Source organism: Zonotrichia leucophrys, chromosome 13, assembly GCF_028769735.1.
Source record: "Zonotrichia leucophrys gambelii isolate GWCS_2022_RI chromosome 13, RI_Zleu_2.0, whole genome shotgun sequence".
In the NCBI taxonomy this organism is placed as follows: domain Eukaryota; kingdom Metazoa; phylum Chordata; class Aves; order Passeriformes; family Passerellidae; genus Zonotrichia; species Zonotrichia leucophrys.
The window spans coordinates 10416338-10441769 of record NC_088183.1 but is presented as its reverse complement, the minus strand read 5'-3'; the positions used below and the strand labels follow the sequence as shown (position 1 = coordinate 10441769).

Here is a 25432-nt window from a genome sequence, read left to right as displayed (position 1 = left end):
GCTTTGTGTGTTGCTGTGGCTGGTTCACAGCAGGTTACCTGCAGCGCTAGGCTTCTTTGGGTTCCCCATTTTAAGGATGCTCATGTGGGCAGACTGAAATCTGCTGGCAAGCTGTGGTGGCTGGGAGTGTCTGGAATTACGTTTGCATCAATTTGGTTACTACTAGCAGAGAGGGGTTTATTGAACATACACTAAATATACATATATATCTTGATTAAGTACAGCCTCTCCCAGTAGAGCAACGTAGGTTTTATCAAGTGATTCTGTTGATTCTGTCAGGCAGAGCTGGTTTGGACTGTGTGTTCCAGCTCAGCTCTGTGATAAGGAAGGTGTGTGTTTGGAGTGAGTTTCAGTGCTGATACCCAGGGAGGGCATGTTGAGCTGAACCTGCAGTTTTCTTTATCACAAACAGGTTTTAGCAGTAAGAAAAGCTCTGAGGCATGTAAGGGCTATGTTCAGCTGACGCTCGAAGCTGCCATGTATCTGTCATGTGGGGTTCTCAGTAATACTTGACCAGTTCAGTGTTTCTGCTGTGGAAAATCCCTCTAGATGGATAGTTGTATTGGAGAGCTTGGGCAATGGCCAGTCCTGCCCTGTATTTTCCATTCCTACCATTCTTGGAAACCCAAAACCGTGAGCGTGTAGTGTGACTTAGAACACTGAAGGGGATGGCAGAAAGCCTGAGGGTGCAGAGCTCCTTGCAGCAGTGAGCAAAGCACAGTGGAGCAAACCCTGTAGAGCACTTTGTTAAGCTTGGTGTAAAAGTTGAGCAGGCCTTAGCTGATAGCTAAATGCATTTTTACATTTAGGACCTCACAGTTAAGGTGCATTTGCGTGAAAGTGCCAGGCTGCTCCAACATTCTAATAGTCTGTATTTTTTTTTCAATATGAATGAAGTTGTGGCTTGTTCCAGCATCTGATTTTTATTTGTCCTCATGTCCTTATGAGTTACATAAAAGTGAAGTCAACCAATGTCTTTAGTGTCTGCTCTATATAAATCTACCTGAAATAGTTTCAGGTCACCTTTACATGCTTAATTTGGAAAACAGTTGAGCAGCATGACTCTTGCCTTGGAGAATTAAGCAGTCTAGGCTCCTCACAGTAGTCTTGGGGCCCTGGCAATATCTGCACAAATCAAGATCTCATGCCTTCTGCAATTTAAGTAGGGGCCTGTTTGACTTGTAGAGCCAGTAAGGGAGGGATGTTCAGTGCATGGGTTGGAGCCAAGTTAGAAAAGTCTTCCCTCCTGAAAAGCAGCTGTAGGATAGATCCAGTCCACCTGAATATTCAGTAGTGTTATTTGGCAGATCTGTGAAATCACTCCTAATTGTTTCTGGTTCAGAGCCTGGCAATAGTTTTGAAATGCAGTGTACTTGACATTTAGGGGGTTTGAGGGTTAACTAAAGAGATGGGTTAAAGTCTACTGGGGCTTATGGCAGCAGGTAACCACTCTGTGTGCAGAAAGATTGCAGAATTGGGCCACATCAGACATCTGAAGGTGTTGGAGGATGCTTAGGTGGCAAGTGACCAACACTCATGTCAGGCACTTGTTGATTCCTGGGGAGTAGCTATCATTAGGACTTGTGGGATGTTGATATTAATGAGCATCACATACAGATAGGGCAGCCTGGGGTTTCATTCCATAGATATGAATTTCTTATACTTGCTCGTATAATCATCCTCTGTCTTTAGTTTGCAGTTGTTCCTGTGTAACTGAGATGGGGTTTTGGTTGAAGCTCATCAGCTTTCAGGGGCAATAAGGCTGAGTCAGCACTGGGCTTAGGCATGTGCTCTCAGTCTGGAAGTAGTTTGACTGCTCCCAGTGAACCCACTGATGTGCTCAGCACTAGGCATGTGTTTTAAATAAGTTCTAAAATCTACACAAATGAGGAGGGTGAGACTACAAGCACAGAGTGTTTAAAATCAAAGGTTTAGGGGGCTGCATTCGTCAGGAAAAAAGCTTTTGGCATTTAATGCATTTTAGGGACATACTGAGCTTAAATGTCACCTGCATGGGAAATGATCCTCATCTATTAATTTTGTGTGACTATCTTGATAAATGACCTGGTAACATAGCAAGCTAAAGTCCACTGGAGTCCTCTACAGCCCCAGGCTTGAGAGCAGCACCTTGGGATTATCCCTATGTCAAACCTTGTTAGAACTGAGTGCATATAAATAATTATCCGCCAGCTTTTCCTATTACAACCATATACACAGTTTGTGAAATTGGTTTACCATGTCCTGAAAATTTCTTTGATATTTTTAAAGCCTGTTGCTATGGGAACCAGACCCCATAACAGAAAAGCTTTTTGGTGCTAAGGAGGCCAAGAAATTCACTTAACAACAGGAATAAAGCCACGGAAAAATAGCTTGTATTCTTTTTCCAAAAGCAAACAAACAAACCCCAGAAGAAACCCTGATATCCTGAAGCAGCTTGGACCTGGATTACCAGATGGAAGGGGACACTTTGCTCTCAGGGCTTCAGAGCCTGGCCGGGGAGCTCACCCTGTGGACACTTGCACTGGTCCTGGCTCTTACAGGCAAGAACAATCAGGGAATCCACAAGCATCTTTCTCTGAAATAATTCATATGTCTCTTTTTCCTTTTTTTTTTTTTTTTCAATATGGAAAGGTTGAAATGATGTGATGGATTGGTTTATGGGCAAGAAAACACAAGTTTTGCTTCTCAGAACTGGATGTCCCCTTTGTGCTTTGCTAATACAGAAACTGGCAGAACAGGCATTACTTTGACGTTAGGGCTTGCAGCCCTGTTTCCTTGTGTCTCATGACTGAGTGAATCAACACCTAATTAAAGTCACATGAGGGACAGAGTAAAATGCTGTTCAGGCACTGATCCCTGTGAATCTTTGGAGAATAACTACTTACCTCTGTCTTCCTCCTTTTCCAAGCAACACTGAACAGCTGTGGCTCTGCCTTTTTTCTTTTCTTTTTTTTTCCCCCCCAGAGAAAAGAATAGCACGTAGACCTCAGCTTAAGCAATGCTGCCTATTGCAGATAAATGAGATCTGGGGTAGGGGGAAGGAACACTAGGGAGTTCTCAACATAATCTTGAGGAATTGGAATGATTTGAGTTTGTGCTGGGAATGATTTAGCTGAAAGCCTGAAAGTACAGTCCTTGTGCATTTGACACTCCTGGAAATTTAACTGAAAATGTGAACGTTGGGCAAGGAAGTTGGCAGTGATCTGTGGGCTCTCTTGGTATTTTTAATATTAGCTGTAATTTTACCACTTGTGGCTCGTTATGAAGGTCCATAACAATTGCTTTCCATCTCTGAGTGACAAATGCTTGTGTGGAGATTTATTAGGCTCTCAATTATCACTCGGTCACAAGCACAGCCACCTTAATCAATTACAGGACTGTGGCTTGCAGCCAAGGAATGCTCCAAGCCCCATGCTGCCTTGCCTGTGCTGGATGACTTTCACCACCAAGGCCATATTTTTTCCCCTTATAAAACTCACAAAACAAGTATTGCAGGATGTTTCAATCAGCAGAAGCAGATGTCTGCCTGCACCCTGACACAGCAGAGGCTCGTGGGTCGCTGCAGGGCTGTGCTGCAGGTGCAGTGGCTGCAGCCAGAGGTCTGGTGGCTGTCGTGTGCTGGCACTGGAGTGGTTTGGGCATCTCCAGGCTGGAGGTGTCCTGGCTGCTTGGGATGGGGGGTTTCAAGGTGGAAAAAGCAGGCTCTGGGGAGGCACCCTGGCAGGGACCCCTATATCCTGGCACCCTTGGCACAGCATCGCCCACCCTGGTACAGCTCGCAGGTTAAAAAGCATGGCATTAAAAAATTGCAGCTGTTTACATTCTAGTCTTTTAGTCTTTAAAAATGTATTTATTTTTAGATATATCTGTCTGATTTAAAAAAAAAAAAGCTTATTTAGATGTGTATGCTTGTTGCAAGAAGCAGCTGACATGTCAGGCATAGCTAGAGCACACGGGCAGTTTGGTTATGCACCTTGCAGCTTTTCTTTTACTGTCTTCTGAAGTAATATATTAATAATCTCAATTTTCAGCAGTGCAAAAAGAATAAAACTGCTGTAATCCTTATGGTTTCTGAAAAGTACTTGAAAATAAAAGCTTTAAAGACACTCTAAGCTGAAGATAAATACAGGGAATTCAATATTTGTCTATTAAAAAATGGAAAGTGTTAGGAGTATTGAGCCAAAGCATCCTTATTCCATCAGGAATCTTTCAAGGGTTTATTATTATTATTAATATTGGTGTTGATAACAATAGTGGAGCCTTAGTGATTCCTCTGAGATGTCTTCATTTTCATGACAGGAGAGGTCTTGCAGTCAACCTCGACTCTCATTTGTCTTTTCTCCTCATTGTCTCTTCTATTAATATCCACAGTTTCCAAAATAAAAAGCAGCAATTCGCCATTAAGTTCTGTAAGCAAATTTTGCAGTTGATAAATCCAAGCTTGTGAGCTTGATTTTGTTTTGTCAAGTTAGTTCTGTGTGTGGATTTAAGGATTGTTGAACCTCTCGTGACATCTCCAGAACTCCCTCCAGCATAAAGGAGGGAACACAGCCTGCCCCCCATAACCCTGCTCTGCTGCATTACATCATTCTGGGTGATTTAGGAGGGTCTTTATTTCCAACAGCTATGCTATTTCCAACTATGTTCATCAAAAGCAGCTTGTATTGGAACTTTTTCTCCCCAACTTTTCATTAAGCACACACAACACTGAGCTATTTACACTTCATTTTTACTGGCTACAGCAGAAGAGTCTGCTCTGCACACCCAAGTGTGCACAATAAAAGAACTGTTTTTCAGGGGGAGAATGCCCTGTTGTCTTGCAGTACCAGTTGGTATTATGGAGGTTTGTTTGGTGTCTTGTAGTAGATTGCAACTGGAAATGTGATACAAAATGAGCACAAATGTTTCAGTAGCCTAACCATGCATCAGATTTCTACTCTGATAGTTATTTTTATTTTCAGCATTTTTATAATGACGTGAAAAATTACAGCAGTGGATAGTCAGTCTGCTGAGGTCTCCATGTTCTTGAAAGAGAGATAATTGTTTCATGTCCTACCCTCTAAGAATGTTACAAATCATAGGCAGATTTGTAGTTGCTGATGCTCCTTTACAATGCTGGTAGAGACAGTTTATTCCAGTCATGAGACCTTGTGCTGGTAGTGAGAATCCTGTGTATGGAGAGTTTATAAACTTGTGTATTTTTAAATCGGATATCAAAAGCACTCTTTCCAGCATTTAACAATCTGTTTTCCTTTAAAGAATAGAGCACCCAAGTTTTGAAATTCCTGAGGGCTGTTTGCAGTGATGTTTCTCATAGTTTGGGCTCTTGCTGACCTTTGGCTGGGCTTATGTTTGTGTGTGCAGGTTTGAGTACGCTCCAAGTATATATGGAAGGTTCATGTTTTAACATCTCCACTCTTCCTCTCCAGCAATGAGAATTTTTATATTTTTTGGAGGGATACAACAATGCACAGAAAGCACATTTGTTTAGAAGTCTAGCTCAGTGGTAATCCTAGTGAGGCAAGTATTTTGTAGAGAAATGGTATCCAAGTATTTCTAGTCAGATTTCAAATAAAATCCTAATTGGTTTTCTCTCTTTTCATCTAGTGTGGCTTCCAGCTCCTACCTTTGTGCATTACTAAGCAGTAAATATTTCTTGGCTCACTCCCTGGCTCTTTGTTGTGTGCGTTTACAACATGTGTGAGGGAAGCCTTCCTTTAGAAGAAAGACTGAAAAAACTTGTTAAGGCAGTGAAGACCAAAAATTAATTATTTCATTACTCTTAGCCTGTGGTTGGAGCAAACTTTGTTGTCTGTTTGGTTTAAAATCAGATTATTTATACCCAAAAGGTGTATATGAGCCTTTGCATTAGTTTTAAGTGTTTTCAGAAATGCCTTTGGCTAGAGTGAAGAAAGTGGTTATTTTTGGTGCTGTTTGGTTTTGGCTGAGTGTTTCAGAACATGCCCCAGCCCCAGTTGGGCATGGGAGTCTGCATTGGCTCTGGGCTGCTGTATGTGGTTGAACACCATCACCCACATCTTTCCCATCTGCATCTGGCTGGATGTGCATGGATACTGAAATATGTCCCTGGCAGGTGATGGGCTATCACAGGAGATTTTGATAGCTTCATTTTTTTGAATGTGAGTGTTTTTCTAAAGCAGAGTAATATTACTAGCTTTGCTTTTCAAGCTCAGATTTTATACACACAAAAAAAGGAAAGCCTTCACCCTTTCAAAGAGAGGCCTGGATATACACCTAGAGAAGAGGATGGTGCATATCTCATGTTAAAGATGCTCCAGTGTTTTCTTGGATAGGGGAGTGGTGACAGTGTATGTAAACAAACATCGAATATCTGAATTCCTTCCTCAAGCAATAAATATTCACTGATCTGGCTAAAGCACTGTTTACTCTCTGTACAATTTGAGTCTGTCTCTATTTGCAGAGAAATTCCTTCCAGTATTTTTCCTGGTCAGTTGTTGGATGGAGGCTGGGTCAGCTTTCAAAGCACTTCTTTTGATACGCATCAGGTTACCCTGAGGTAAAATGGAAACCTTAGATGTTACTCCTGTAAATAAATGTTTACATAATACGAGGCACTTCTCAGCATTGCATGTCTAAGAAAAAAGGTCACTTTTGACATCAGTAACCTTTAGAGAGTAGTGCCTTTGCCACACAGGTAAAAGAAGTTACTGTGCACAGCACATTCCTTCACTGTGATCGATCAAGAAGGTAGCTGGGAGTGGTCAGATGTTACTGGTTTTGTCTCCTAAAGCTTGGCATTTTAAGCTTTAAAGGCAAGATCTGGGCTTAAGGCATGGGTCCTGTAACCAGCACATGCCCAGTGTTGCTCATGTGAGTAATTCCATTGAATTGCCTGGCACTAGTCATATATGAAAAGCCAAGTCTGTAATGTATGTGTTTGTGGCATCAGGGCCTCAATTCTTCATTTCTAAATGAGAAACTTCCTGTAAAGCATGGTAAGAAAAGATAATGGTTTTATCTCTCTTTAGTTTTGCTGCTTTTGTGTCAAAACACTTGTCCAGCATCAAACATAAAAATATTACCATCCTATAAAACAGCAACAAAACCATTGCAGTGGCGAGAGATTAAGGGTTTCTCCCTGAACTTAACCCATGAGATGTGTAGCAGAGCTTTGTGTTCTGCTTTGGAATCCATTCCAGAGGACAAGCAACATCTGTCCTCTTGGGATTGTATGGTCTTGGAATCATGAACAGGTGCACCAGTTCACCCACTCTGTGATGCAGGGGAACCATCAATAGAATTGGGTTGTGGGATGCAGTGGAACAGGAGATCCTGATGATAAATCTATTTTTGCTGCTTATGTATTTAAAATATTGGCAAAACTTGTAGGTTTTCAGACACTGGGGGGAAAAAATAAAGAACTATGATGCTGTAGCCTTCTGCCATCATGTATTACTTGAGTTTTATCTAAAGATCATAAAGAATTAATAGTATGAGTAATTAGCCCGCCTGTCACAAGACTAGATGGCTTTTAATGTATGCGCATTGCATTTTTGAACGCCCAATTCCTTCTTCACTTCCCCGTCTATCTGTCTCGTTCCTCCCCCACAGTTTAGAGATAAAGTTTGTTAAATAGCTCTTTGCTATTTAATGTTTGTTAGAACGCGCTTTGCTGTTGTGATGTCTGGGTACCCTTCCTCGCATGACCCGGCGCACAATCGGGAAACCTTGTTTACAGCCAGCCGGCTTGCTCGGGTTTTCTTTCAGCCCATTATTTTGAGTATTTAATGTTTTTCCCCGTCTGTGGCCATCCAATTGTCTTGCACATGCCCGTTTCTCCCCGTGTAATATTAATGAGCCCTCGCTGGGCGCACAGAGCGCTCTTTGTTGGGAGCGGAGGGGGAGCGGCAGCGGGCGGGATGCGGGAGTCGCGCCGCAGAGGCGGCAGCGAGCGGGGGCGGCGGGGGCTCCTCGTTCCCCTTTCCCCGCCGAGCCGTGCCCGCAGCAGCGCTCCCAAGGCGCCGTGCAGGGCGGGCTGGCGGCCGCAGGTGGCCGCGGTGACAGCCGTGTCACATGATGGCTGTCAGCGCGGGCTCGGCCGGCCTGCGCCGGGAGCATCCCGCTGCCGCCGCCGCTGCTGCTGTGGGGAGTGTGCGGGCCGGGGGCGCCGCCTGCCCCGAGGCCGCCGTGCCGCGCCCCCCGCTCCTCGCCGGGCGGGCTCAGCGCCCGGGGCTCGGCCGTGAGACGGAGCCGGCAGCGCGGATGGATGGATGGATGGCACTGCCAGGGCAGCGCTTGGCTTCCCCCTGAATCCCGCTGATCTCCTCTGCAGCAAGCCCTGGAAGAGACGGAGCAGCGGAGAAGACGGGCGCTCCTTCCTCGAGCAGCAATCCCAGGCGGTGCAGAATTGTGGGGCAGGATTTGGGTTATGAAACTGCGGGGCAGCGCAAACGCGGCGGGTGCAAACCCCGACACTGCTGTCCTTAAGGTGGTTTCTGTGCTCCTGTTGCTAGGATTAAGGCTTTGCGTTGCAGCATGGAGAGTCTTTTGTTTGAGTTAAATTCAGACCTCTTGATATGTCACCTGACAGTCTTGTGGTTTTGGATGAATATGGCTCATTGCTATTATTAACCTGAGTTGGCAGCCAGGCACAACAGGAGTTTATAGGGATTTTCAAAAGTGGAGCTGCTCGGGGGACAAAGATGCTTCCCAGGTATGGTCACTGCACAGTTCTTGAGATAATTTTAATTATTTGAAAGCTTATTATTTTCCCTGTGATGAAAATATTTATTTTCCAGAGATGTGAATCTTCTAGAGACTTATTTTTTTATGATTCTTACTGTGATTTTATGCTAAAGGACGTGATTTTTTTTTGCCTGAATTGATTCTATCTTGTAACTTTGCAAAGGGAAGTGCAGTCTGCTTGAATAATGTAATTTTGTTCAGTGCTAGTGAATTTAACTGAAAGGAACTGTGTCTCATTTGTGTGTGGTTTTAATTAAAACGTATTTCAAGAGAGCATGAAACTTGTGTGTGTATGTGCATATATTTTGCATGCATACATGTACCTAAGTCAGCTAAAACCTGAACAGGTGCTTTTTGAAATGGCATTAAGTGAAGTAGTCCCAAAAATATTTTATGAAATTATTAACAGTGATTGTAAATTCTGCAAGGTATGTGAATTGCAAAGTTATTCAACATATTACGCAGCTTTGACAAAATCTTCCCACCAATTTATTTTCAGTATAACACCCCAGATTATGATTACTGTGTTGACTAGGCTGCACCTAACCTGTCAATGTTATGTCTTTTTGCTTGTGGAAGAGGATCTGGCTCATGTATTAGACTTTAGAGTATAAATTAGGTATCTTAATGACAGTCAAGTGACTCTCATTAGAAGGGAGAAAAAATGAAAACAAACTGAAGTCAGCTTTATATACTGATAAAGAATTGGACAGAGCCAAGAAGCTTGGCAGGCAGTTGAAGTTCAGGTCCAAGTTTGTTCTACCTGTGAAATACCTGGCTGATGTACTTTGTTCCTGGCGTACAATATGTACTTAGTATAAGCAGTACAAGTTTCCTGGAGCTCAAGAAGTGCATCTATTCCAGGTGGGGATTGCTAAGCTGGTAAATAATGAGACTGACTTAGAGATGGAGCGGGGAGCTGACCTCCACAGTGCTGCTGTGCCTGTGGGCATGTCACCCTCTTTCAAGAGATTAAAAGCAGGGGGCTTGGATTTCTTTTTTTGCATTTTAAAGAAACATTATTTCCATGGTATAAACCCATGTCACCACTGCAAGCAGCCAAGGGTGCTCGTCCCTGAGATGATCCACCATCTGTCTATCCTCCCGTGCTCCCCAGAAGGCAGGTCCTGTGACTGGTGTGGAAGCGCAGCCGAGGTCACCGAGGCAGAGGGCAGAGTGCCCCGGGTGCTGGGCGAGCTCCTTCGCAAGCCAGCCCCGAGGGCTCCCTGCTGCCCTGGCCAGGGCACCAGCACTGCTTTTCTGGGCAGAACCAGCAAGTGCTCACCACCGCAGTCACACAGCCCTGGCACGACCTCAGCTCTTGTAAAGACAAATGTCTTGCAACATTTTTTCTAAGTATAGGCCCTGTAGTTTCTCTACTGTAGGGAACTTTCTTCCTCCTTGCAGCCTTATGGTTGTGTTATGTCACCAGCACTTAAACGGAATCTCTCTCTTGAAATGCCAGCTTTGCAAATCAGCTGTGCAGCCTGGATCATCCTTGTCTTGTGAATGCTGAGAAAGTTCTTTGTGTTTCAGGTGCTGTTGCTAAAGAAATAAATAACATACCTATGCCTCTAGGAGAAGATGGTCCTCCAAAGCTGCAAGCATCATTAATACACATTACAGTTCTGTTTCCATTGTTTCCAAATTAGTTGTGATCTTTCAGAATGGTCTGTGCAGCTGTTTTGTGCAATAATGATCAAATAATAAGTGAATTACTGAAATGCAGTAAGAAGGTATTAAAGTATGTAGAAGATCCTTGCCATTAATCCTGTATACTCAACTTTTGTTGTATCTTTTCAAAGCCAAAAGAAAAAAAATCTAATAACAGATAATAGAAATCTGCAGAGGTGTTTGGGCAGGAGAAGGGAATTCCTGGTTGGAAAAGGCATTTCAGGGCTGAGAGGAGTCTGATAGGATGGTTGGATTAGGCAAGAACCATTTTCCTTCTGGACTTGATCACATTTCCCTGTAGCAAAGTAACTGCAGGATCCTGTGTACTGGGCTGTATGGGTACAGGTGAGTGGGCTGTGATGTGGATGTACATCTCCATGGAATGCGGAGATAATCTGAAATCCCAGTGCCCTCAGTGGAACAGTCTCATATTTGCAATGTTAGCTCTTCATGACTGACCAGCCTCTGTCAAAGGATGTGTAGGACAAGTTGGCTGGGTCTAAGCACCACTGCAACAAGGATAATACCTGGAGAATCATCTGCAGGTGCTGGGGATAAGCTCTGGAGTCCCTGTGCCTCTGTTCTGGTGCTCACCCAGCAGCAGTGAAGGAAGATGTTTCCTCCTGCCAGAGCCTGTGAGGGGAGCATGGGACAAGGTGGGCCCGTCTGCTCCGCCGGGCTGTTCTGTCACCCTTTAAAAAGGTGCTAACATGTAAACCATGCAGAACAGATAAGCTGGCATAAACTATAAATATCATTTGCGTAGATGCATTTAAAAATAGTTCCAAGTGATTCATCACCAGGCAATTTTTATAACTATGGGTAACATGATGTAGGAAAACAATAGTTTGACTGATAGTTTCAGCTTACTTTTTACATGTTTAGTCCTTTTCTGGTTTTGAGCAGCCTTACTTTTTAGAAAACTCTTTTCCAGTTCCTACTTGCTAAATATCTTGATCATTTTGCTTCAGTTGCTTTACTTTAAGATTTCTAAAGTATCTGTTTTTATTAAAAAGTAACCAGATACAATCTAAGCCACGTTAATATAAACAGTTTTAAAAGTAGTCTCAGCCAGGAGGGAAGATAATACTAAGCTAAACCTTTAATGTAATGAAGAAGTGGTGTTCATGTTCTAGGTGGGAATGAGGAGGAAGGAATGTACTGGGATTCAATTACAGGGGAAAATCCTGTATTTTAATTGTTGGAGTGGTAACTAAGGATCTCTGTGTCTGTTGTGTCATCTATTAAAACTTGCACAGAGTGAAATAATACCACTTTACAGCCATTCAGTTCTTGCTGAGAAACGTTGATGGTGGTAATAAACTCCAGGAACACAAGAAAATTCATCCTTAGAGAGCAGTTGGAATTCTGGATTGCTATGAATCTCTCTAGTAGAGGTGTCAGGAAACATGAAATGAATTTGTAAGTGTAAGCTACAGGTGATATTCCTTGTGATTGAAGGTAAAAAAGGCACAAAAGCAGAAAGGATGAAAAAAGCGAAGAGCTGAACAACAGTAGGGCTTCAGTGCGAATATGCATTAAAATACCATTTTTTCAGACCTTGGTCTCATTGTTGCTGGTTTCTAATAATTCCGTCATGAATAATATGGGATTTTCCCTTTCTCTCCCAAATAATTCCTTTTCTTTTGCACTCTGTACTTGCATGAGTGTCTGTGCAGGGGCATTGTATCAGATGCCCTCCAGAAGACCCTTCCAACCTCTACCAGTCTGTCGTGGTGTGAGAGCTGGGTTTTGTTCCTGAAACATCCTATACAGCATATATATGTCAATGGGTTTCCACTCCAAACAGGTATTTTTGAGCATCTCATTCTAGAGGAATCCCCACTTGTGTAGTGGAGATCTCCACAGGAGCAGTGTCCTGCTCAGAAGGAATTTGATGGTCACCAATTTTTCGTTTGTTCCATGCCTGAGGTCACAGCACTGTGTGGCAAAGTTGCAAAGACTTCTACTGGTGAAAGGTATTTGGGGTTTTTTGGTAGTGGTTCTTATGGAGTTTTTTTGCCCTGGGTTAATTTTGGGGTTTTTGTTTAGTTCTACTAAGTTTCAAGGCAAGATCAAAGAGTGGCAGATAGTTCATGCAGGAAAAAATCCTCATTAAGAAACTGTCATTTCCAGAGCAGTGTGGGAAATGGAGACTCACCTTTCGTTATCATTGCTAGAACATATCATTCTATGTCTCCTGGTTTTCCTGTAGGAATCTCAAGAAAACATCAGTTAAATGTCAAAGTTAGTTTCCATTTATAAACAGAACTAATTATATTCAGAAGATCTAGGTCAGTTTTCATCTGCTGAAGAGGAGCGCTGGAGTGCTGCCCTGTTATGTTTGTTTTGAGAATGCCTCTTGCATGCAGGAATTTTATGTTTCTGGGGATAATCTATTCAGATATCAAGCTTAACGGTATTTTAAATCTGCTAACAACAAAAGCAAAGCTCTGTGTCCTGCTTCCCCCTCACTGGTGGGGGTGAGTTGGAGGTGCCAGGCTGCCTTCTGTTTACTGTCTGTCTGAATGAACTTTCCCCCAGCTCTCTGAAAGGCTCTTCTGGTTTGGGAAGTGGCCTGCTATTGCCAGGGAATGTTTTTGCAAGGCTGAAATGTGCTTAAGGATGCTATTATGTAACAGAGATAGCGCTTCTTTGGAATTATCACAAATTATGATGGATAATAGCTACTAAATGCTTGTCTAGAGAAAGTTGAAATGTCATGTGAAGACGCTGAGAAGTAAACAAGCTCTTGTTACTTTCATCAAATATGTTTCTGAATACAGCAAGAGTTTTATATTTAGCTTTCTCTCCTCTTAGTGTGTAATCTGCTCTTGGAGCTTTTTATAAGTAGACTTTCCTAAGATCTGGAACAGCTACTGCCTTCTTTGCCAGTAATTTCAAAGTCAAATATCAAAAGTACTAGGTAATGGAAGACATGCTTTTGTCTGAGTGTGAAGGAAATTCAAACGCATTGCAAGGGTGGAGCAAGCAAAAGCACCCTCCTGGCAAGCAAGTCATTGTTATTGTCACACAGCTTCTTTATAGGAACCACAGTGGCCTATCTGGAGAAAATGTTTGTTTCTGGACTTCCACTGATTTCACTTTAATATATGGAGGCTGTTCTCCCAGGAAGCCAGTTTATCCAGTGGTTCTCCTCACTTCTAGCCAAAGTCATGCTCTGGAGCAGTTACCATGCCCAGCTCTAGTGCCTTTTGTGCCTCTCAGTTGGTAACACCCCAGGCATGAGACAAACTAGGGGCTTTGTTTTCTTACATTTTCTGAAATGCAAGATGGGGTTAATTAGGAGAGCCTCCAGTAAGTGGAAGCTCTGAGTTTGTCACTGTGCTTGGGTTTTGCTGCAGTTTGCTCAGTTTGGTGTCTGCACTTCGTGTGGGCATTTCATGCTGTGGATAACACTTTGCTTTAGGTGCCCTAATGAGACGGTGTGTGGCTCCTTGCCCCCAAATCTAGACATGAAGTTATTTCAGCTCAAGTTGCTCAAGGTTTTCTTTCTTGTAATAAGTTGATTTGGACATTTGTTGCACACCATCTTCTCTGCAGCTTCTGTTTTTCTCTCTTGTTGCTAAATGGTGCGGATGGGCAGATTAGGAAATAGATTCCATCTCAGGAGAGCGTGTAACTGTATGTCTTGATGCTTAGTTCCACCTCATTGGGACTACACTAGTTGTAAAAATTGTATACCTATACTGGAGCATCCTTAAAAACTTCTGATAGGTGGTGATGGCTTTGGTGATCAAATGGATTTTCTGCTGTTACAGAACTTGTTGGTCACATAAAGCATGGGTGCAGAGCAGGAAACCTTTGGGGTGCTGAGTTAGAGGAGAGGAAATTTTACTGTTGTCTTGGAGTGTAACTTGCCAGGTTTAACTCATGTTATGGATGTCTTTTTGCTGAAATACATGTTCAGCTTCATGCAAATTGGGAATCTGTATCCTTCATTAATGGCTGGAAAGTTCCAGTGCCTCGTTTCTGGCTCCTTGAAGTTCATGCTAACACTGCTTGTTTAAAAGCCAAGAATGAGGAAGACAGAATTCCACTTGATCTAGGAAATGGCTTGTAAACTAGCTGAAAGATGATCCCTGGTGGTTTCATGGATGCAGCAGGTATCTTGTTTCCTATCTTCCAAGAATTGACATGGTGTCAGTGAAAATGGACTCCCAAGCCAATGGACGACAATGCTTGCTGGGCTTTAAAGTGATGGCTGGCTTTTTAAATTGAAAATTTAAGATGGTAACTACAAAACACCTTTAAAGAGGAGATTGTAGAATGGTTTCCAAGCCTGATCCCTGCAAGTTCTCCCTTTGAGAGCTCCTCTGGAGTAGTGGCACTAGGGAAGGTTCTGAGGCTTCAGGAAAGCTCCTTCCCTTGGAAACCAGTTTGGGAATAGGTGTGTTAGGACTGCTTTGTGTGGTTTGCTGACCATGCCCTTGAGTCACAGTGGCTGATGTGGAGAGAACCAGGTGGTTCTCTGAAACCACCCTGTGATTATTCATCTTGGGGTTTTTTGTATCTTTAAACACAAAAGCTGAGTTCTATGACGTTGATTTTAGATAGCTGGAACTTGAAGAAAGCATCACAAGACAGAGCACAAGATCTAGTAATGCTGCACACATAATTTTGTGCAGTTGTAGAGGATTGGTGCAGTTTATGACAGTGTAATTTGGCAATGTAGGGGAAAGAAAAGAAAACAAAGGCTGTAGTTCTGGCTACAGGATCAAAGGGTTTGATGAAATGGCATTGAATTTTCTGGACTCTGTTTTAATCAAGTTGTATATACAGATAATGTAAAAAGAGCAATGTAATAAAGAGTTGTGGTAATTGATCCTTCTGCTCTTTTCTTTTTCAATTAAAGCTGGCCTTTGCCGGAGTTTGACCCAAGCCAGATCCGACTGATCGTGTATCAGGACTGTGAGAGGAGAGGACGGAATGTCTTATTTGATTCCAGTGCTAAAAGAAAAATAGAGGATGTTTCAGTGTCGGTGAGTATTTTGCTAATTTACATGTTTATTGTTGTATTTTTCAAATGGCCAAATTGATGAATTGCATACATTCTGTTTTATTCACATTGATATTTAAACCTTGGTTATATGCAGGGCTATATTTAAATGCCTGTTAAGTTGCAAATTATTCAGGCTTCAGGGGTTTCACTTTTACCAGTTTTAAATACTGTAGGGATCTCTCTGTTCTGGGATTTATGTATTTTCTGCTCTTGCAGTGAGAAGGATTTCTTCCTGGGGCTGCAGCAAACAATGCTGGACTTGAAACAGGGCCTGAACTGGGATTTATTGATCTGGTTTTGTGCCATGGTGGGGTCTGCATTCTTAATCAGAAGGTCCCCCCAGCCCTGTGTCCTCTTGTGTCCTGTTTGGTTAACTTTTATCAATTGCTGTTTGTATGCTTTGCTGACAGTTTTTTCACACAAAGTTACTTGAAAACTCTGGTTTTCCTTTTGGCATGATTTGCATGGTAATCTATTAATTGGAACTGAAATGGATGTGGTCAGATGAGGATACTTCCTTTAAGGGCTCTGGACAGAGGATTAATTTCTGGCCACAGTGCTACTGAAAGTGGTGGTATAAGGCTGGACTACTTATTTAGCTGCTTTGAACTTCCTTTTCACCGTTTCAAAAAACATTCACAAATCATTTTAATCTCTGCAAGCAGAAAGCATGGTGTGAATTAATTGAAATTAATGATTCCAGCTGCTTTTACCTATAGGACTTACAGAGGTCCTTCTGTAAGCAGGAGTACACAAAATAACACATTACATCCAAGCCCTGGTTTTCCTGTTGGGTATTGGAGTACAGCAAGAAGATTTTTCATCCAGCTTTCCAAACTCTTCCAGCCTGTTGCCAGCCTGATGCTCTTAACCCTGGTCTCAAATGCTGTGTCCAATATCCAAACCTCTGGAATCTGTGTCTTACCAGGCACAAACTTCCAGGCTTCTCCATTGCTTACTGCAGTGCTTTTACAGCTATGAATCAAGATCCCAATTTCTTAGTTTTTAGAGAGAATTTGTGAAATAAAGCAAGTTTCATAAAATGTTTAAAAATGCATCTTTCTTTTTTATTTAAACTTGCAGAATGGTTCTGTTAGTTCCTGTTCTTCCTGATGTTCTTGCCAGGAAAACAGGTTTCTAAAGACAGGAGATCTTTAGAAGTGGTTTATTGGTATGAATTGCTGGCTGTAGTTACCACTATTACTTCATTAATAAAAGTAACTTACAGTATAAATCCTCTTGCCAGATTTAAATTAATTTCTTGAAAGTCTAAAACCTCTTTAAGATAGATGTGTACTTGCCAACTTCACTGTTTTGGGTTACTTCAGAAAGCTCATTGACTGAGGCATCTCAACAGCCACAGGATAAATGGCTGATAATGGAGCTGATAAGGTTCCATATTAATGTTCCCTTTTTCTTTGCTGAGGGGGAGGGAAACAGCTGTACTCACCATCTCCACACGAGACTAGTGGAGGAAAACTCTTTCCAGGGCATTTTAAATACCCAGAAGTCATTTCTGGGAACTTTATACATTTGTTTTTCATAGTATTAGTATTCTTTGAAAGTGGATATATTGAAACATTTGCTTGCCATGTATCTGCTTTCTGCAGCATTCAGATAATGTCATGTCAGGCAAAACTTTTCTCATGAACCAAAAGTTTGCTGGTAAAAACGTGCAGGAGAGTCTTCAGCTGGGCTTGATGTGAGCTCAGTGTGGGTTTGTGCAGTGAGCAGGATGTACTGGCCATTTTCAAGGAATTGCATTGTTCCTTTCTCTGCTCTTTATCATGATTTTCATTAGCAAAGACACACCCTGCCTATACAAAGCCAGATCTTGGCTCTAAGCACATTCCAAGGCACTCTTGCCCTTTTGCAGCCAGCCATGTGTGGGCTGGGCACTCTTTGTTCTGAAAAGGGTGTCTGTTCAGCACCCCACATTTTGTGCAAGGCTTTCTGCATCTCTTCCCCCTCACCCCCATTTTCTAATGTGACTTATACCTCTGGATCTACAAATAACATGAGAGAGACATTTGGAAGAGTGCTTGGCAGTGGCCAGAGTGTTCTGGTTCAAGTCAAAGCAGTCTAGCACAGAGAATCAAGAGGGTTTCACTTTGCTTTATGGTGCTGTGCTCTTCAGTTCCCATTTTGTGTTTTTTATCAAACATGAAAGCAATTATAATTTAAGAGTTGTATGCCGACAAGGTGAGATGTATTTTGGTCTGTTTTATGTGTATAATCCCTACATATGCTAAAAGTTGTGTGTGGTGGACCAAGGTTGAATGTGGCTCAGGCATTTGAATTCTGTAAGAGAGGGTGTGGTCATAAAATTTAGGGAGCATCAGAGAAAATCTTTGCAGACACAGATGTTTCAAGAAATAAAAGATTAAGCTCTAGATTTTTGACCAGTGAAAACTGCTGAGTTTGTGCTCACACCAAGCTGGGGCTCTCCTTAGTAAAGCATTAGTAGGTTCATCTTACCTGTGAGGGAAATGTGCTATAACGCAAATAAGGACCTTTTGTTTTCATTGGATATTAATTCAGCCTCTTCATGTCTTCAGTAAAGGTAAATATTAAATAGACAAGAATTTGGGGAGGATTTTGCACAGCAGGACACTGAAGGCAGTCAGGAGTTTGCAGTGGCCATTCCAATATTCTGATTGTTCAGGAGAAGTGGTGATTCCCCCAGCCTTGCTAGAGTTAAACGTGCCAGGGAGGCTGAGCAGCAGCCTGGTGAGGGAGGAGGGCTGCAGGCCATTCCCCACACCGGGAATGTTGGCCCAAGGCTGTGCCAGGCACAGATCTGCCTCAGGCAGCTGTGGGCACTTTGCATGTGGGAGGCAGAGAGATCCCCTTTGTGAGTCCTATACCTTTTTTGGTGCTGAGCCGGAGAGGTCCTTCCCCAGCTTTCCAGGGGATGGGCTATTGATCAGATGGGCTCTGGAAGCAGAGGGGAAAGGCTGCTGTGTCCCAAGCATCAGAAAATGGAGTGTGTGAGTTCTCACTCTCTCTGCCAGGGTATCCCAGAGAGAGAGTGGCTGCCCCTTGCAGCCCTGTGGCACTAGGTCATGAGCAAATGCACCAGAGCAGCCATTTGCACACTGACTGTACAGGGCAGCCTGTGCTAGGAGGAAGAGGCATTACTGATGGCTTTACTGAACAGCCTCTGTCCACACCCATGCATCCACATCCCTTGGATTTTTGGGCATCAAAGAACTTCTATGGGGAAGCTTGTGGGTTTGGGCCACTGCCTCCTCTAGAGAGTTTTTTTTTTTCATTCCTCATAGCAGTAAGTATCTCATTTCTAATGAGACTGTGTTACTTGATGTGCAGGTGATAATGTTACAACCTATGACTGGTTTCTGCTGTTAGGTTCTGTGTTCATCTGCTCCTCTTGCTGTGACACCTCCTCTCCTGCTCTCTGCTCCCAGGTGCCATCAGCCCTGCTCTCCTCCCTGTGCCCTGGGCTGTACTGAGTGCCTGAGCCAGGAGCTGTGTGTGAACACAGGTGTGCTCCTCAGAAAACTGTGGCACCAGGCCTCCTTTGAATTTCAAATAAGCACAACAGGCAGCTCCTTTTCCTGCTTAAGGTGCAGCAGCCAGGTGCCCAGGCAGTGCTGGGCTGTCAGCCTCACTCTGCCTTTCCCTGTGCTTGGTTGGCTTCCCAACCTTGACACTGCATCCATACTCAGCTTGTGCTGCTGAGGCTGGCTTGTGTTTTACTGTGTGGTGCAGGAATTATGTCCCCATAACTGCCAGAGTGCAAAGGCCAGCTGAAGGATGAGGAGTTTGCCTCCAAGGGCTGGTAATTGATTGGGATAAGGAATGGTGCCAGGAGGGAGGAGTGGGGAGTGAAGTAAAGAAGAAGCTGAAAAGGGGAACCTTGGGTCATGGCGTCCCTTGGAGCAGGCAAAGTGGGACAGGGATTAACTGTCTCATTTTAATGTTCATTTTCCTTTCTGTTTTGTCCAGTGGGGATTTATGACAATAGAGTGGCTAACATTGGGGATCTGGCTGGAGAGAGGTGCTGATGGGACATGTAAGAGCTAAAAGATTTCCTAAGTTTGAAGATCAGCCTAGAGGAAGGTTTGAAGTACAGGGAGGAAGGGGGGCTGTCAAGGGACCATGAGGAAGAGAAGGGAGGAACAAAATGGAAGGACCCAAACTGCACTGTGCTGAGCAGAGATGTAGAGTTTGGGCATGTGGTAGGAAAGGGGGAAAGACAAGGAATCAGAGAAGGGCAGTGACTTGTTGCCAGGACCCAGAGGCAGAAGAAGGTTTTCAGAAATAGCATTTGTTTTGGTGTTCTGATGAAATGAGAGACCTGGGGTACAGAATTTGAGATGTAGAGGTGCCTTAGTGAAGTTCAATTTGGAGAATGCAAAGTTCACCTCTTCCACTAGTTGTCTTTATCTGTGAATAATTCCTCTAAAAGGTCATATGATACTTCATCTCCTTCAGTGTCAATTTCTTTTACTCTGAATGTCATATTTATCCCAAAGTAGAGAAATGGCATGCTGCTTGAAACAAGCCAGGATTAGCCACGTGTTCTGACAGACTTCAGCACTGGATAAATGTTGAACAGCAAATTGCTTTGAGGGATTAGTAATTGGATAGTGAGCCTTTTGCTTTTAGGTGAGTTGTGTGAAATGGAGACTCTGGACTCTGTCTGAGCAGAGTGGAGCAGATGGATAAAGCTGTAAGCACAGAGATCAAGTCCCACCTTCTTAGCTCAGCTTATTCTCTCTAAACAGACATGGAAAAATACTAGTGGAGTAAGGGAGCACAGGGTTGTCTTGACTTCTTTCACTGACCTCTGAGTAATAGAGGAACTCAACAACTCTAGAAATAAAGGAAAATTGCAGCACTTGGCAGCTGCATTTTAAGAAAGATGTCTGGATTTTTACGTGAGCACTTGAAGGGGAGTAATGAGTGCCTGTTCAGTTTACTCCCATGTGTTAGGTGGATACATACATTTCATTGCACATACAGACCAACTCATATTAATATAGCAGAAGAGTTAATTTATCTGTTTTGAAATATTTTTTATTCTGGAAAGCCTGTTTTGAAAATGAGGAACAGATCTCTTGAAGAGTAGTAACTTTGCTTGGAAATAGAGATTTCTCTATCACTGCCACCACAGTGGTATTTGAGCACCTGCTGTTGCAGAGAGGTAAAAAAGAGTAAAGCATATGATGACATTTCTTTTCCCTTCTGTCACTCAGTCACAGCCCTAACACACCTACACAGACTCTGATTTAGTTCAACACACCAGGCTCCTTTCAACTTTCTTGTTATCCCCAAAGCAAAACCTGCCCAGCAGAAATTCCTCTTCCTATTCACAGCACTGGGCATGTTTTTCCCCCCTTGCTGAGGAGAACAGAGAGTTTGTGTCAAAGAGTTAAAAGGCTTTGCTGACAGATGTGGAGAAAAAAGACTCCAGAAGAGGAACTGAGGAAGAAAATTACTTTGTACCCTGTTCCCTGTAAAGACATTTTACTTTAAGTTTTCTTCAGATCTGCCTGATAGGTCTCCAAGACTTTCAGCAATGATGACCTCTAATGTCAGAACTGGCACTGCGAGAAGTGTTTGGAGCTGGGTGGCATCTGCAGTGAGCTGGCAGGGAGAGAACAGAGTGTGACCCCAGCGGGGAGAGCAGGGTGGCAGCCAGGAGCAGAGGCATCCTTCCAGCAGATGTTCTGCTCTCCAGCAAAAATGGGCATTTCAGAGCACTCCAGCACCACCCTGCCCAGGGATCAGGTTTGATGCAACTCTGTCTAATGGGGAAGAAAATTCACAGCTTTGAAACTTTCCCTTGTACAGTTCTTAAATAATGAGGTTACTTTTTTATTTTTGGAAGCCTGGCTTGAATATCTTTGGAATATTATGTGGGAATGCAAGTAATCCTACTCCTTTGATGGATAATATCTTGAGATCTGTAGCATCTAAAATTTCATTGACATTTGAAGTCAGAGATTGCAGAGGGGAGGGTCACTGCAAGTACTTAATTTCATTGTCCAAGGAGTTCATCTTAAACACATGCTAAGTTTGTAAAAGAGCAAACACCAAAATTTATCAGTGATCTGCATTTTAGGAGGGATTTACTGTTCACAAGGGTCTGAAAAGTGAGAGCTAAAAAATTCTGACCTCATTCAAAGACTCCTTGCAGGAGTTTTGGTTCATTAAACTCCACTGCAAAGACCAAACAGCCATTTTCCTGGTTTGCTATTTAAATTAGGCAACTATTACTGCAAGTTACCCGACCACCCAGTGGATCTGGGAAAAGCTGCTGTGCAGAAAAATACAGTGACAATGAGAAGAAATTATGTAAAAGTAATTGATTTGCAAACTCAGCCTATTCTTTTTAATGCATAGAATTTTATTTTCTCTTGTAAAGTCAGTAAATGCATTTCTACAGTCTCAAGGAAGCTTAGTTATAATTGTAACATTTTAGAAGGAACTTTCAACATCTGATGGAAAATGCAAGCTGAAATGTGGTTTGCCTGCAAAAGCTGCTGTAACCCTGTGGATTGTATGTGGTTTTATCACATGATGCTTGCCTAGCCTAGGACATTGTTGTTTGTGTCAGAGATAAAATGCAATTCTAGTTCACGAGCTCCTACTGAAGTCATATGATGATCGTTCACATGTTCCAGCCATTGTGCACTGTGCTCAAGCCACACATCCTCAGCAGCCATTAGCAAATCTGCATATTGCAGGATTTCAGTGAGCTCTCCACTGTGTGGAAAGGAGAGACACTGCTGTGTGTCAGGAAAGCTGACAGGGCTGGGGGAAAGTGAACACTTCCCTCCCCTCTGTTACTAATTCCTCTGCACATTTTTTCCTTGAGGCTTTCTGTGGCAGCAGCTCTCTAAGGGAGCAGCAGTGAAGGCTGCCACGTGGGGCTTTAATATCCTGGCCATTTTCTGCTGCTTTGCTGAGCCACAGTTAGGGCCAAATTTAAGTCACCTGTCCCTAAAAAAATAACCTGGACAGCCTAGGACAGAGGCATGGGCCTCCCATTCCTCCACAGCAGTCAGGCCAGTCATCTTTTCCAACAGCCATTGCTGATTATTGAGCAGTTGTGGAGTTACTAATGTGTGCCTTGGCTATCTCACACTTTTCTTTATGCCTTTTCCTTAAAAGCTGAGACATGGCCATGTTTTTGGATGAAGAGGAAGCTTGTGGCAGGGAGCTGTGAGTCCAGACATGAAGCTGTGACATACAACAGCACTTCTGTGTTCCCATCTGTCCTTAAACCTTCCTTTCAGCAGGGTTTGCTTCCAGCTTGCTCTTACTGGTTTGGTGATTGTGTAGGAAATGGTAATTAAGGAAGTCTTAGGGCAGAGTTAGTGTGGAATTTTGAGCAGTGTGGACTATTTCTGTCTCCTAGTGCTGCCTACCAGCAGATGTAAATAATGCCAACCTTACGGGGGTGTGCTGAAGTGTAACGAGCGTGTGAAAAATACATTGAGATCTTTAGGTGAGGAGGGTTGGCAATGCCAGTGCTGTGTAAACTGCATTAACTTGGTGGATGCTGATTCTCCTTGGGATGCTGGCATTCTCAAGGGAAATCACAAATGCTTTTAAGTAGTGAATGGAACATAGTAAAGCATCTCCCATGCTAATGATTGATAATTCTCTGTGTGTAGCGTGAACACAGATCCTGCCCATTCTGTACATCAGTTCCAGCTCCATCTGGGCCCTCTAAACTCTATTCTCTGCTCTGCTTTTTGTCTGAATCTCTATCAAAATTTACCTTTTGGATTGATTCTTCATAGTTTTGTGACTATTTTCTGCCTTCTCTGTAGCACTGTGTTTTTCGGTGTTGTCCATTTTCAGCCTCACAATTCCCTCATACAGAAAACGTAAGGAATGTGTCACCTCTGTGCCACTCTTGAGAAAGTCTAGGGGGCTTAGACACAGCTAGGGAGAGATCTGTGAAAAATAGGATCTTTTCTCTCCACTTGCCCTTGTAACATGAATCTTCTGAATTCTGTGTTTTTCTTTCTTGATAATTAATAGTGAGCTGCTGCTTACACTCCTGTGTCATCTCCACTCTGGCAGGCACAGGGAGTAAGGTGGACATTGCCATCCTTCCTTTAAATGCTTTGGTACCACCCTCTCTCCTAATCCTGGGTCTAAAAAAGTCTACTTAGGGAGATGGAGTTGTAGTGACCTGTTGGCTTCTGGCTAATTGGAAGGAAGAGAGCTCAGCTTTCCTTTGGACAGCCAGGCTGCAGAGAAATGGGTATATGTTCTATTACCTGTTTCCTGGGGCATGAGCCTTTCAGCTGCTAAATATCTTACTTAAACAGGTAAGTACAATGATACTAACAATGATTTCAGGTCATGGGACTTAGTGTGTCACGTGTGTTGTCTTTATTTCAGAAACTCTGCAGTGACGCTCAGGTGAGAGTTTTTGGGAAGTGTTGCCAGCTAAAGCCTGGAGGAGACAGCTCTTCTTCCTTGGATAGTTCAATCAATTCATCCTCCTCGTTCTCTGATCCAAAAGAGCAATGCCCAAAATACCAGGTGAGTCACTTTTTTTTCCATGGCAGATGCTAACAGCAGGTGAGGCATGACTGTTTTAAAGTACTTGAAATGAGAGGCTGGCAGTGGAGAGCAGTGAGAACCAAGACCTTGGGTGACTCAGGAATGTTTAACACTGCAGCTTTGGGTATTATCAAGTCTAAAACCAGCCAGCTGGTTCTCTTGGGATGTCTTGAATGGCAGCGATTTCTCCAGGGTATTTGTTCCATTTTGTGACCCAGGTGATAACACTCATTTGGTGCGATCAGACTAGGCACAAATATCTTGGTGTAGATGAAGTAGTCTATTTCATTGTCAAATGCCAGAGAAATAACATTGTCTGTAAGGATGGTCTGTGTAACAGCTTTTTAAGGGATTTGGTGCACTTGAGTTCCATTTTATATAAGAGATTTTGGCCATGAGAGTAGCTAGAGTCATCTGACACGGATATATTTTTGTCATCTCTCCTTCCACAGATCACAAGTGTTTTATATTAAGCCACCCTAAAATAGAACTAAGCCCTTTTCACTCTTTGTAATGAAGTAATTGTGTGTTTGAGGGAAGCTGCTATCTCCACAACCTGCTCTGGAGTACAATACTACTGATGTCTTAATCTCCCATAGATAGAAGTGAAGAAGCTTCCAGCGCTGACTTTCCTACTGTCACGTTAACTCCTGCTATATTTGGCAAGCTGTGTATTCTTGTTTTCTCTGTCTCATCACACTCTTTTCCACAGCTTGGGTAAGGTGGCTGAAGATCTGTTTTCCGTTCCTCCCTTCCTGGCAGGGCATTTACTGTGGTTATGAAAGGAAGAGATGTTTCTGTCAGCAGCTCCCTTCCAGCACAAAGCAACCTCCTTTGTGCACTGTGTGCCCAAGAAAAACCATGCCCCCCACTCCCAGAACCTGGCTCTGCTCCAGAGCAGGCTCTCTGCAAACAATGCTCAATGCTACTAAAGAAAATGAATTTTAGTGTTTGGCATGAGGATGCATTTTAAAGCTGTGGAAAGTTTTCCTTTTGAAGTTCCCATTTCCTCATGTGTATCACTCACTCAAAATGTTACTGAGCTGAACTGAAATCTCAGTGGCTGTGGGACTGTGCCACACACTTTCAGCTGAAGTTGGTCTTCCACAGCATATTTATTGTGAACTACCTACTGCATTCATCAGACTCCTTCCAGGCTACCCCAGCAAGTGAGCAGAGAGACAAAATTACAAGAATTCTTTAATGTGCAGTAAAATTTAGTATTGGGTATGCAGAAGGGCCAGAGTAAGTTTGTCCAGACTTCACTCAGCCTGGCATTTCCTATGTTTTAACTGCTGTGTCTGTAGGCTCAGAAGTTACTTATTGGAGTATTTATAAATTCTCTTGTTTGTTTTTTGTAAGGCTATAAAATGGAAGTTCAAATAATATAATACTATGGGGCTTTTGAAATACTATTTTATATTTTCTTGTTTAAATACACTTTGATTATATATG

General features: G+C 43.0%; 1 protein-coding gene across 3 annotated transcripts in view; it reads left to right on the top strand.

Moving 5' to 3' along the window:
• Window positions 1–25432, top strand: part of FNIP1 (folliculin interacting protein 1) — a 64350-nt gene that overhangs the window by 11810 nt on the left and 27108 nt on the right. For 2 of the 3 annotated variants that reach the window (XM_064724815.1, XM_064724813.1), the window contains exons 2-3: window positions 15278–15404; window positions 23813–23956. In XM_064724815.1, the coding sequence (XP_064580885.1) occupies window positions 15278–15404; window positions 23813–23956 (271 nt within the window). Of the gene's footprint in view, window positions 1–8031; window positions 8696–15277; window positions 15405–23812; window positions 23957–25432 lie in introns of those variants that run through there. The other variant, XM_064724814.1, reaches the window with a different exon arrangement.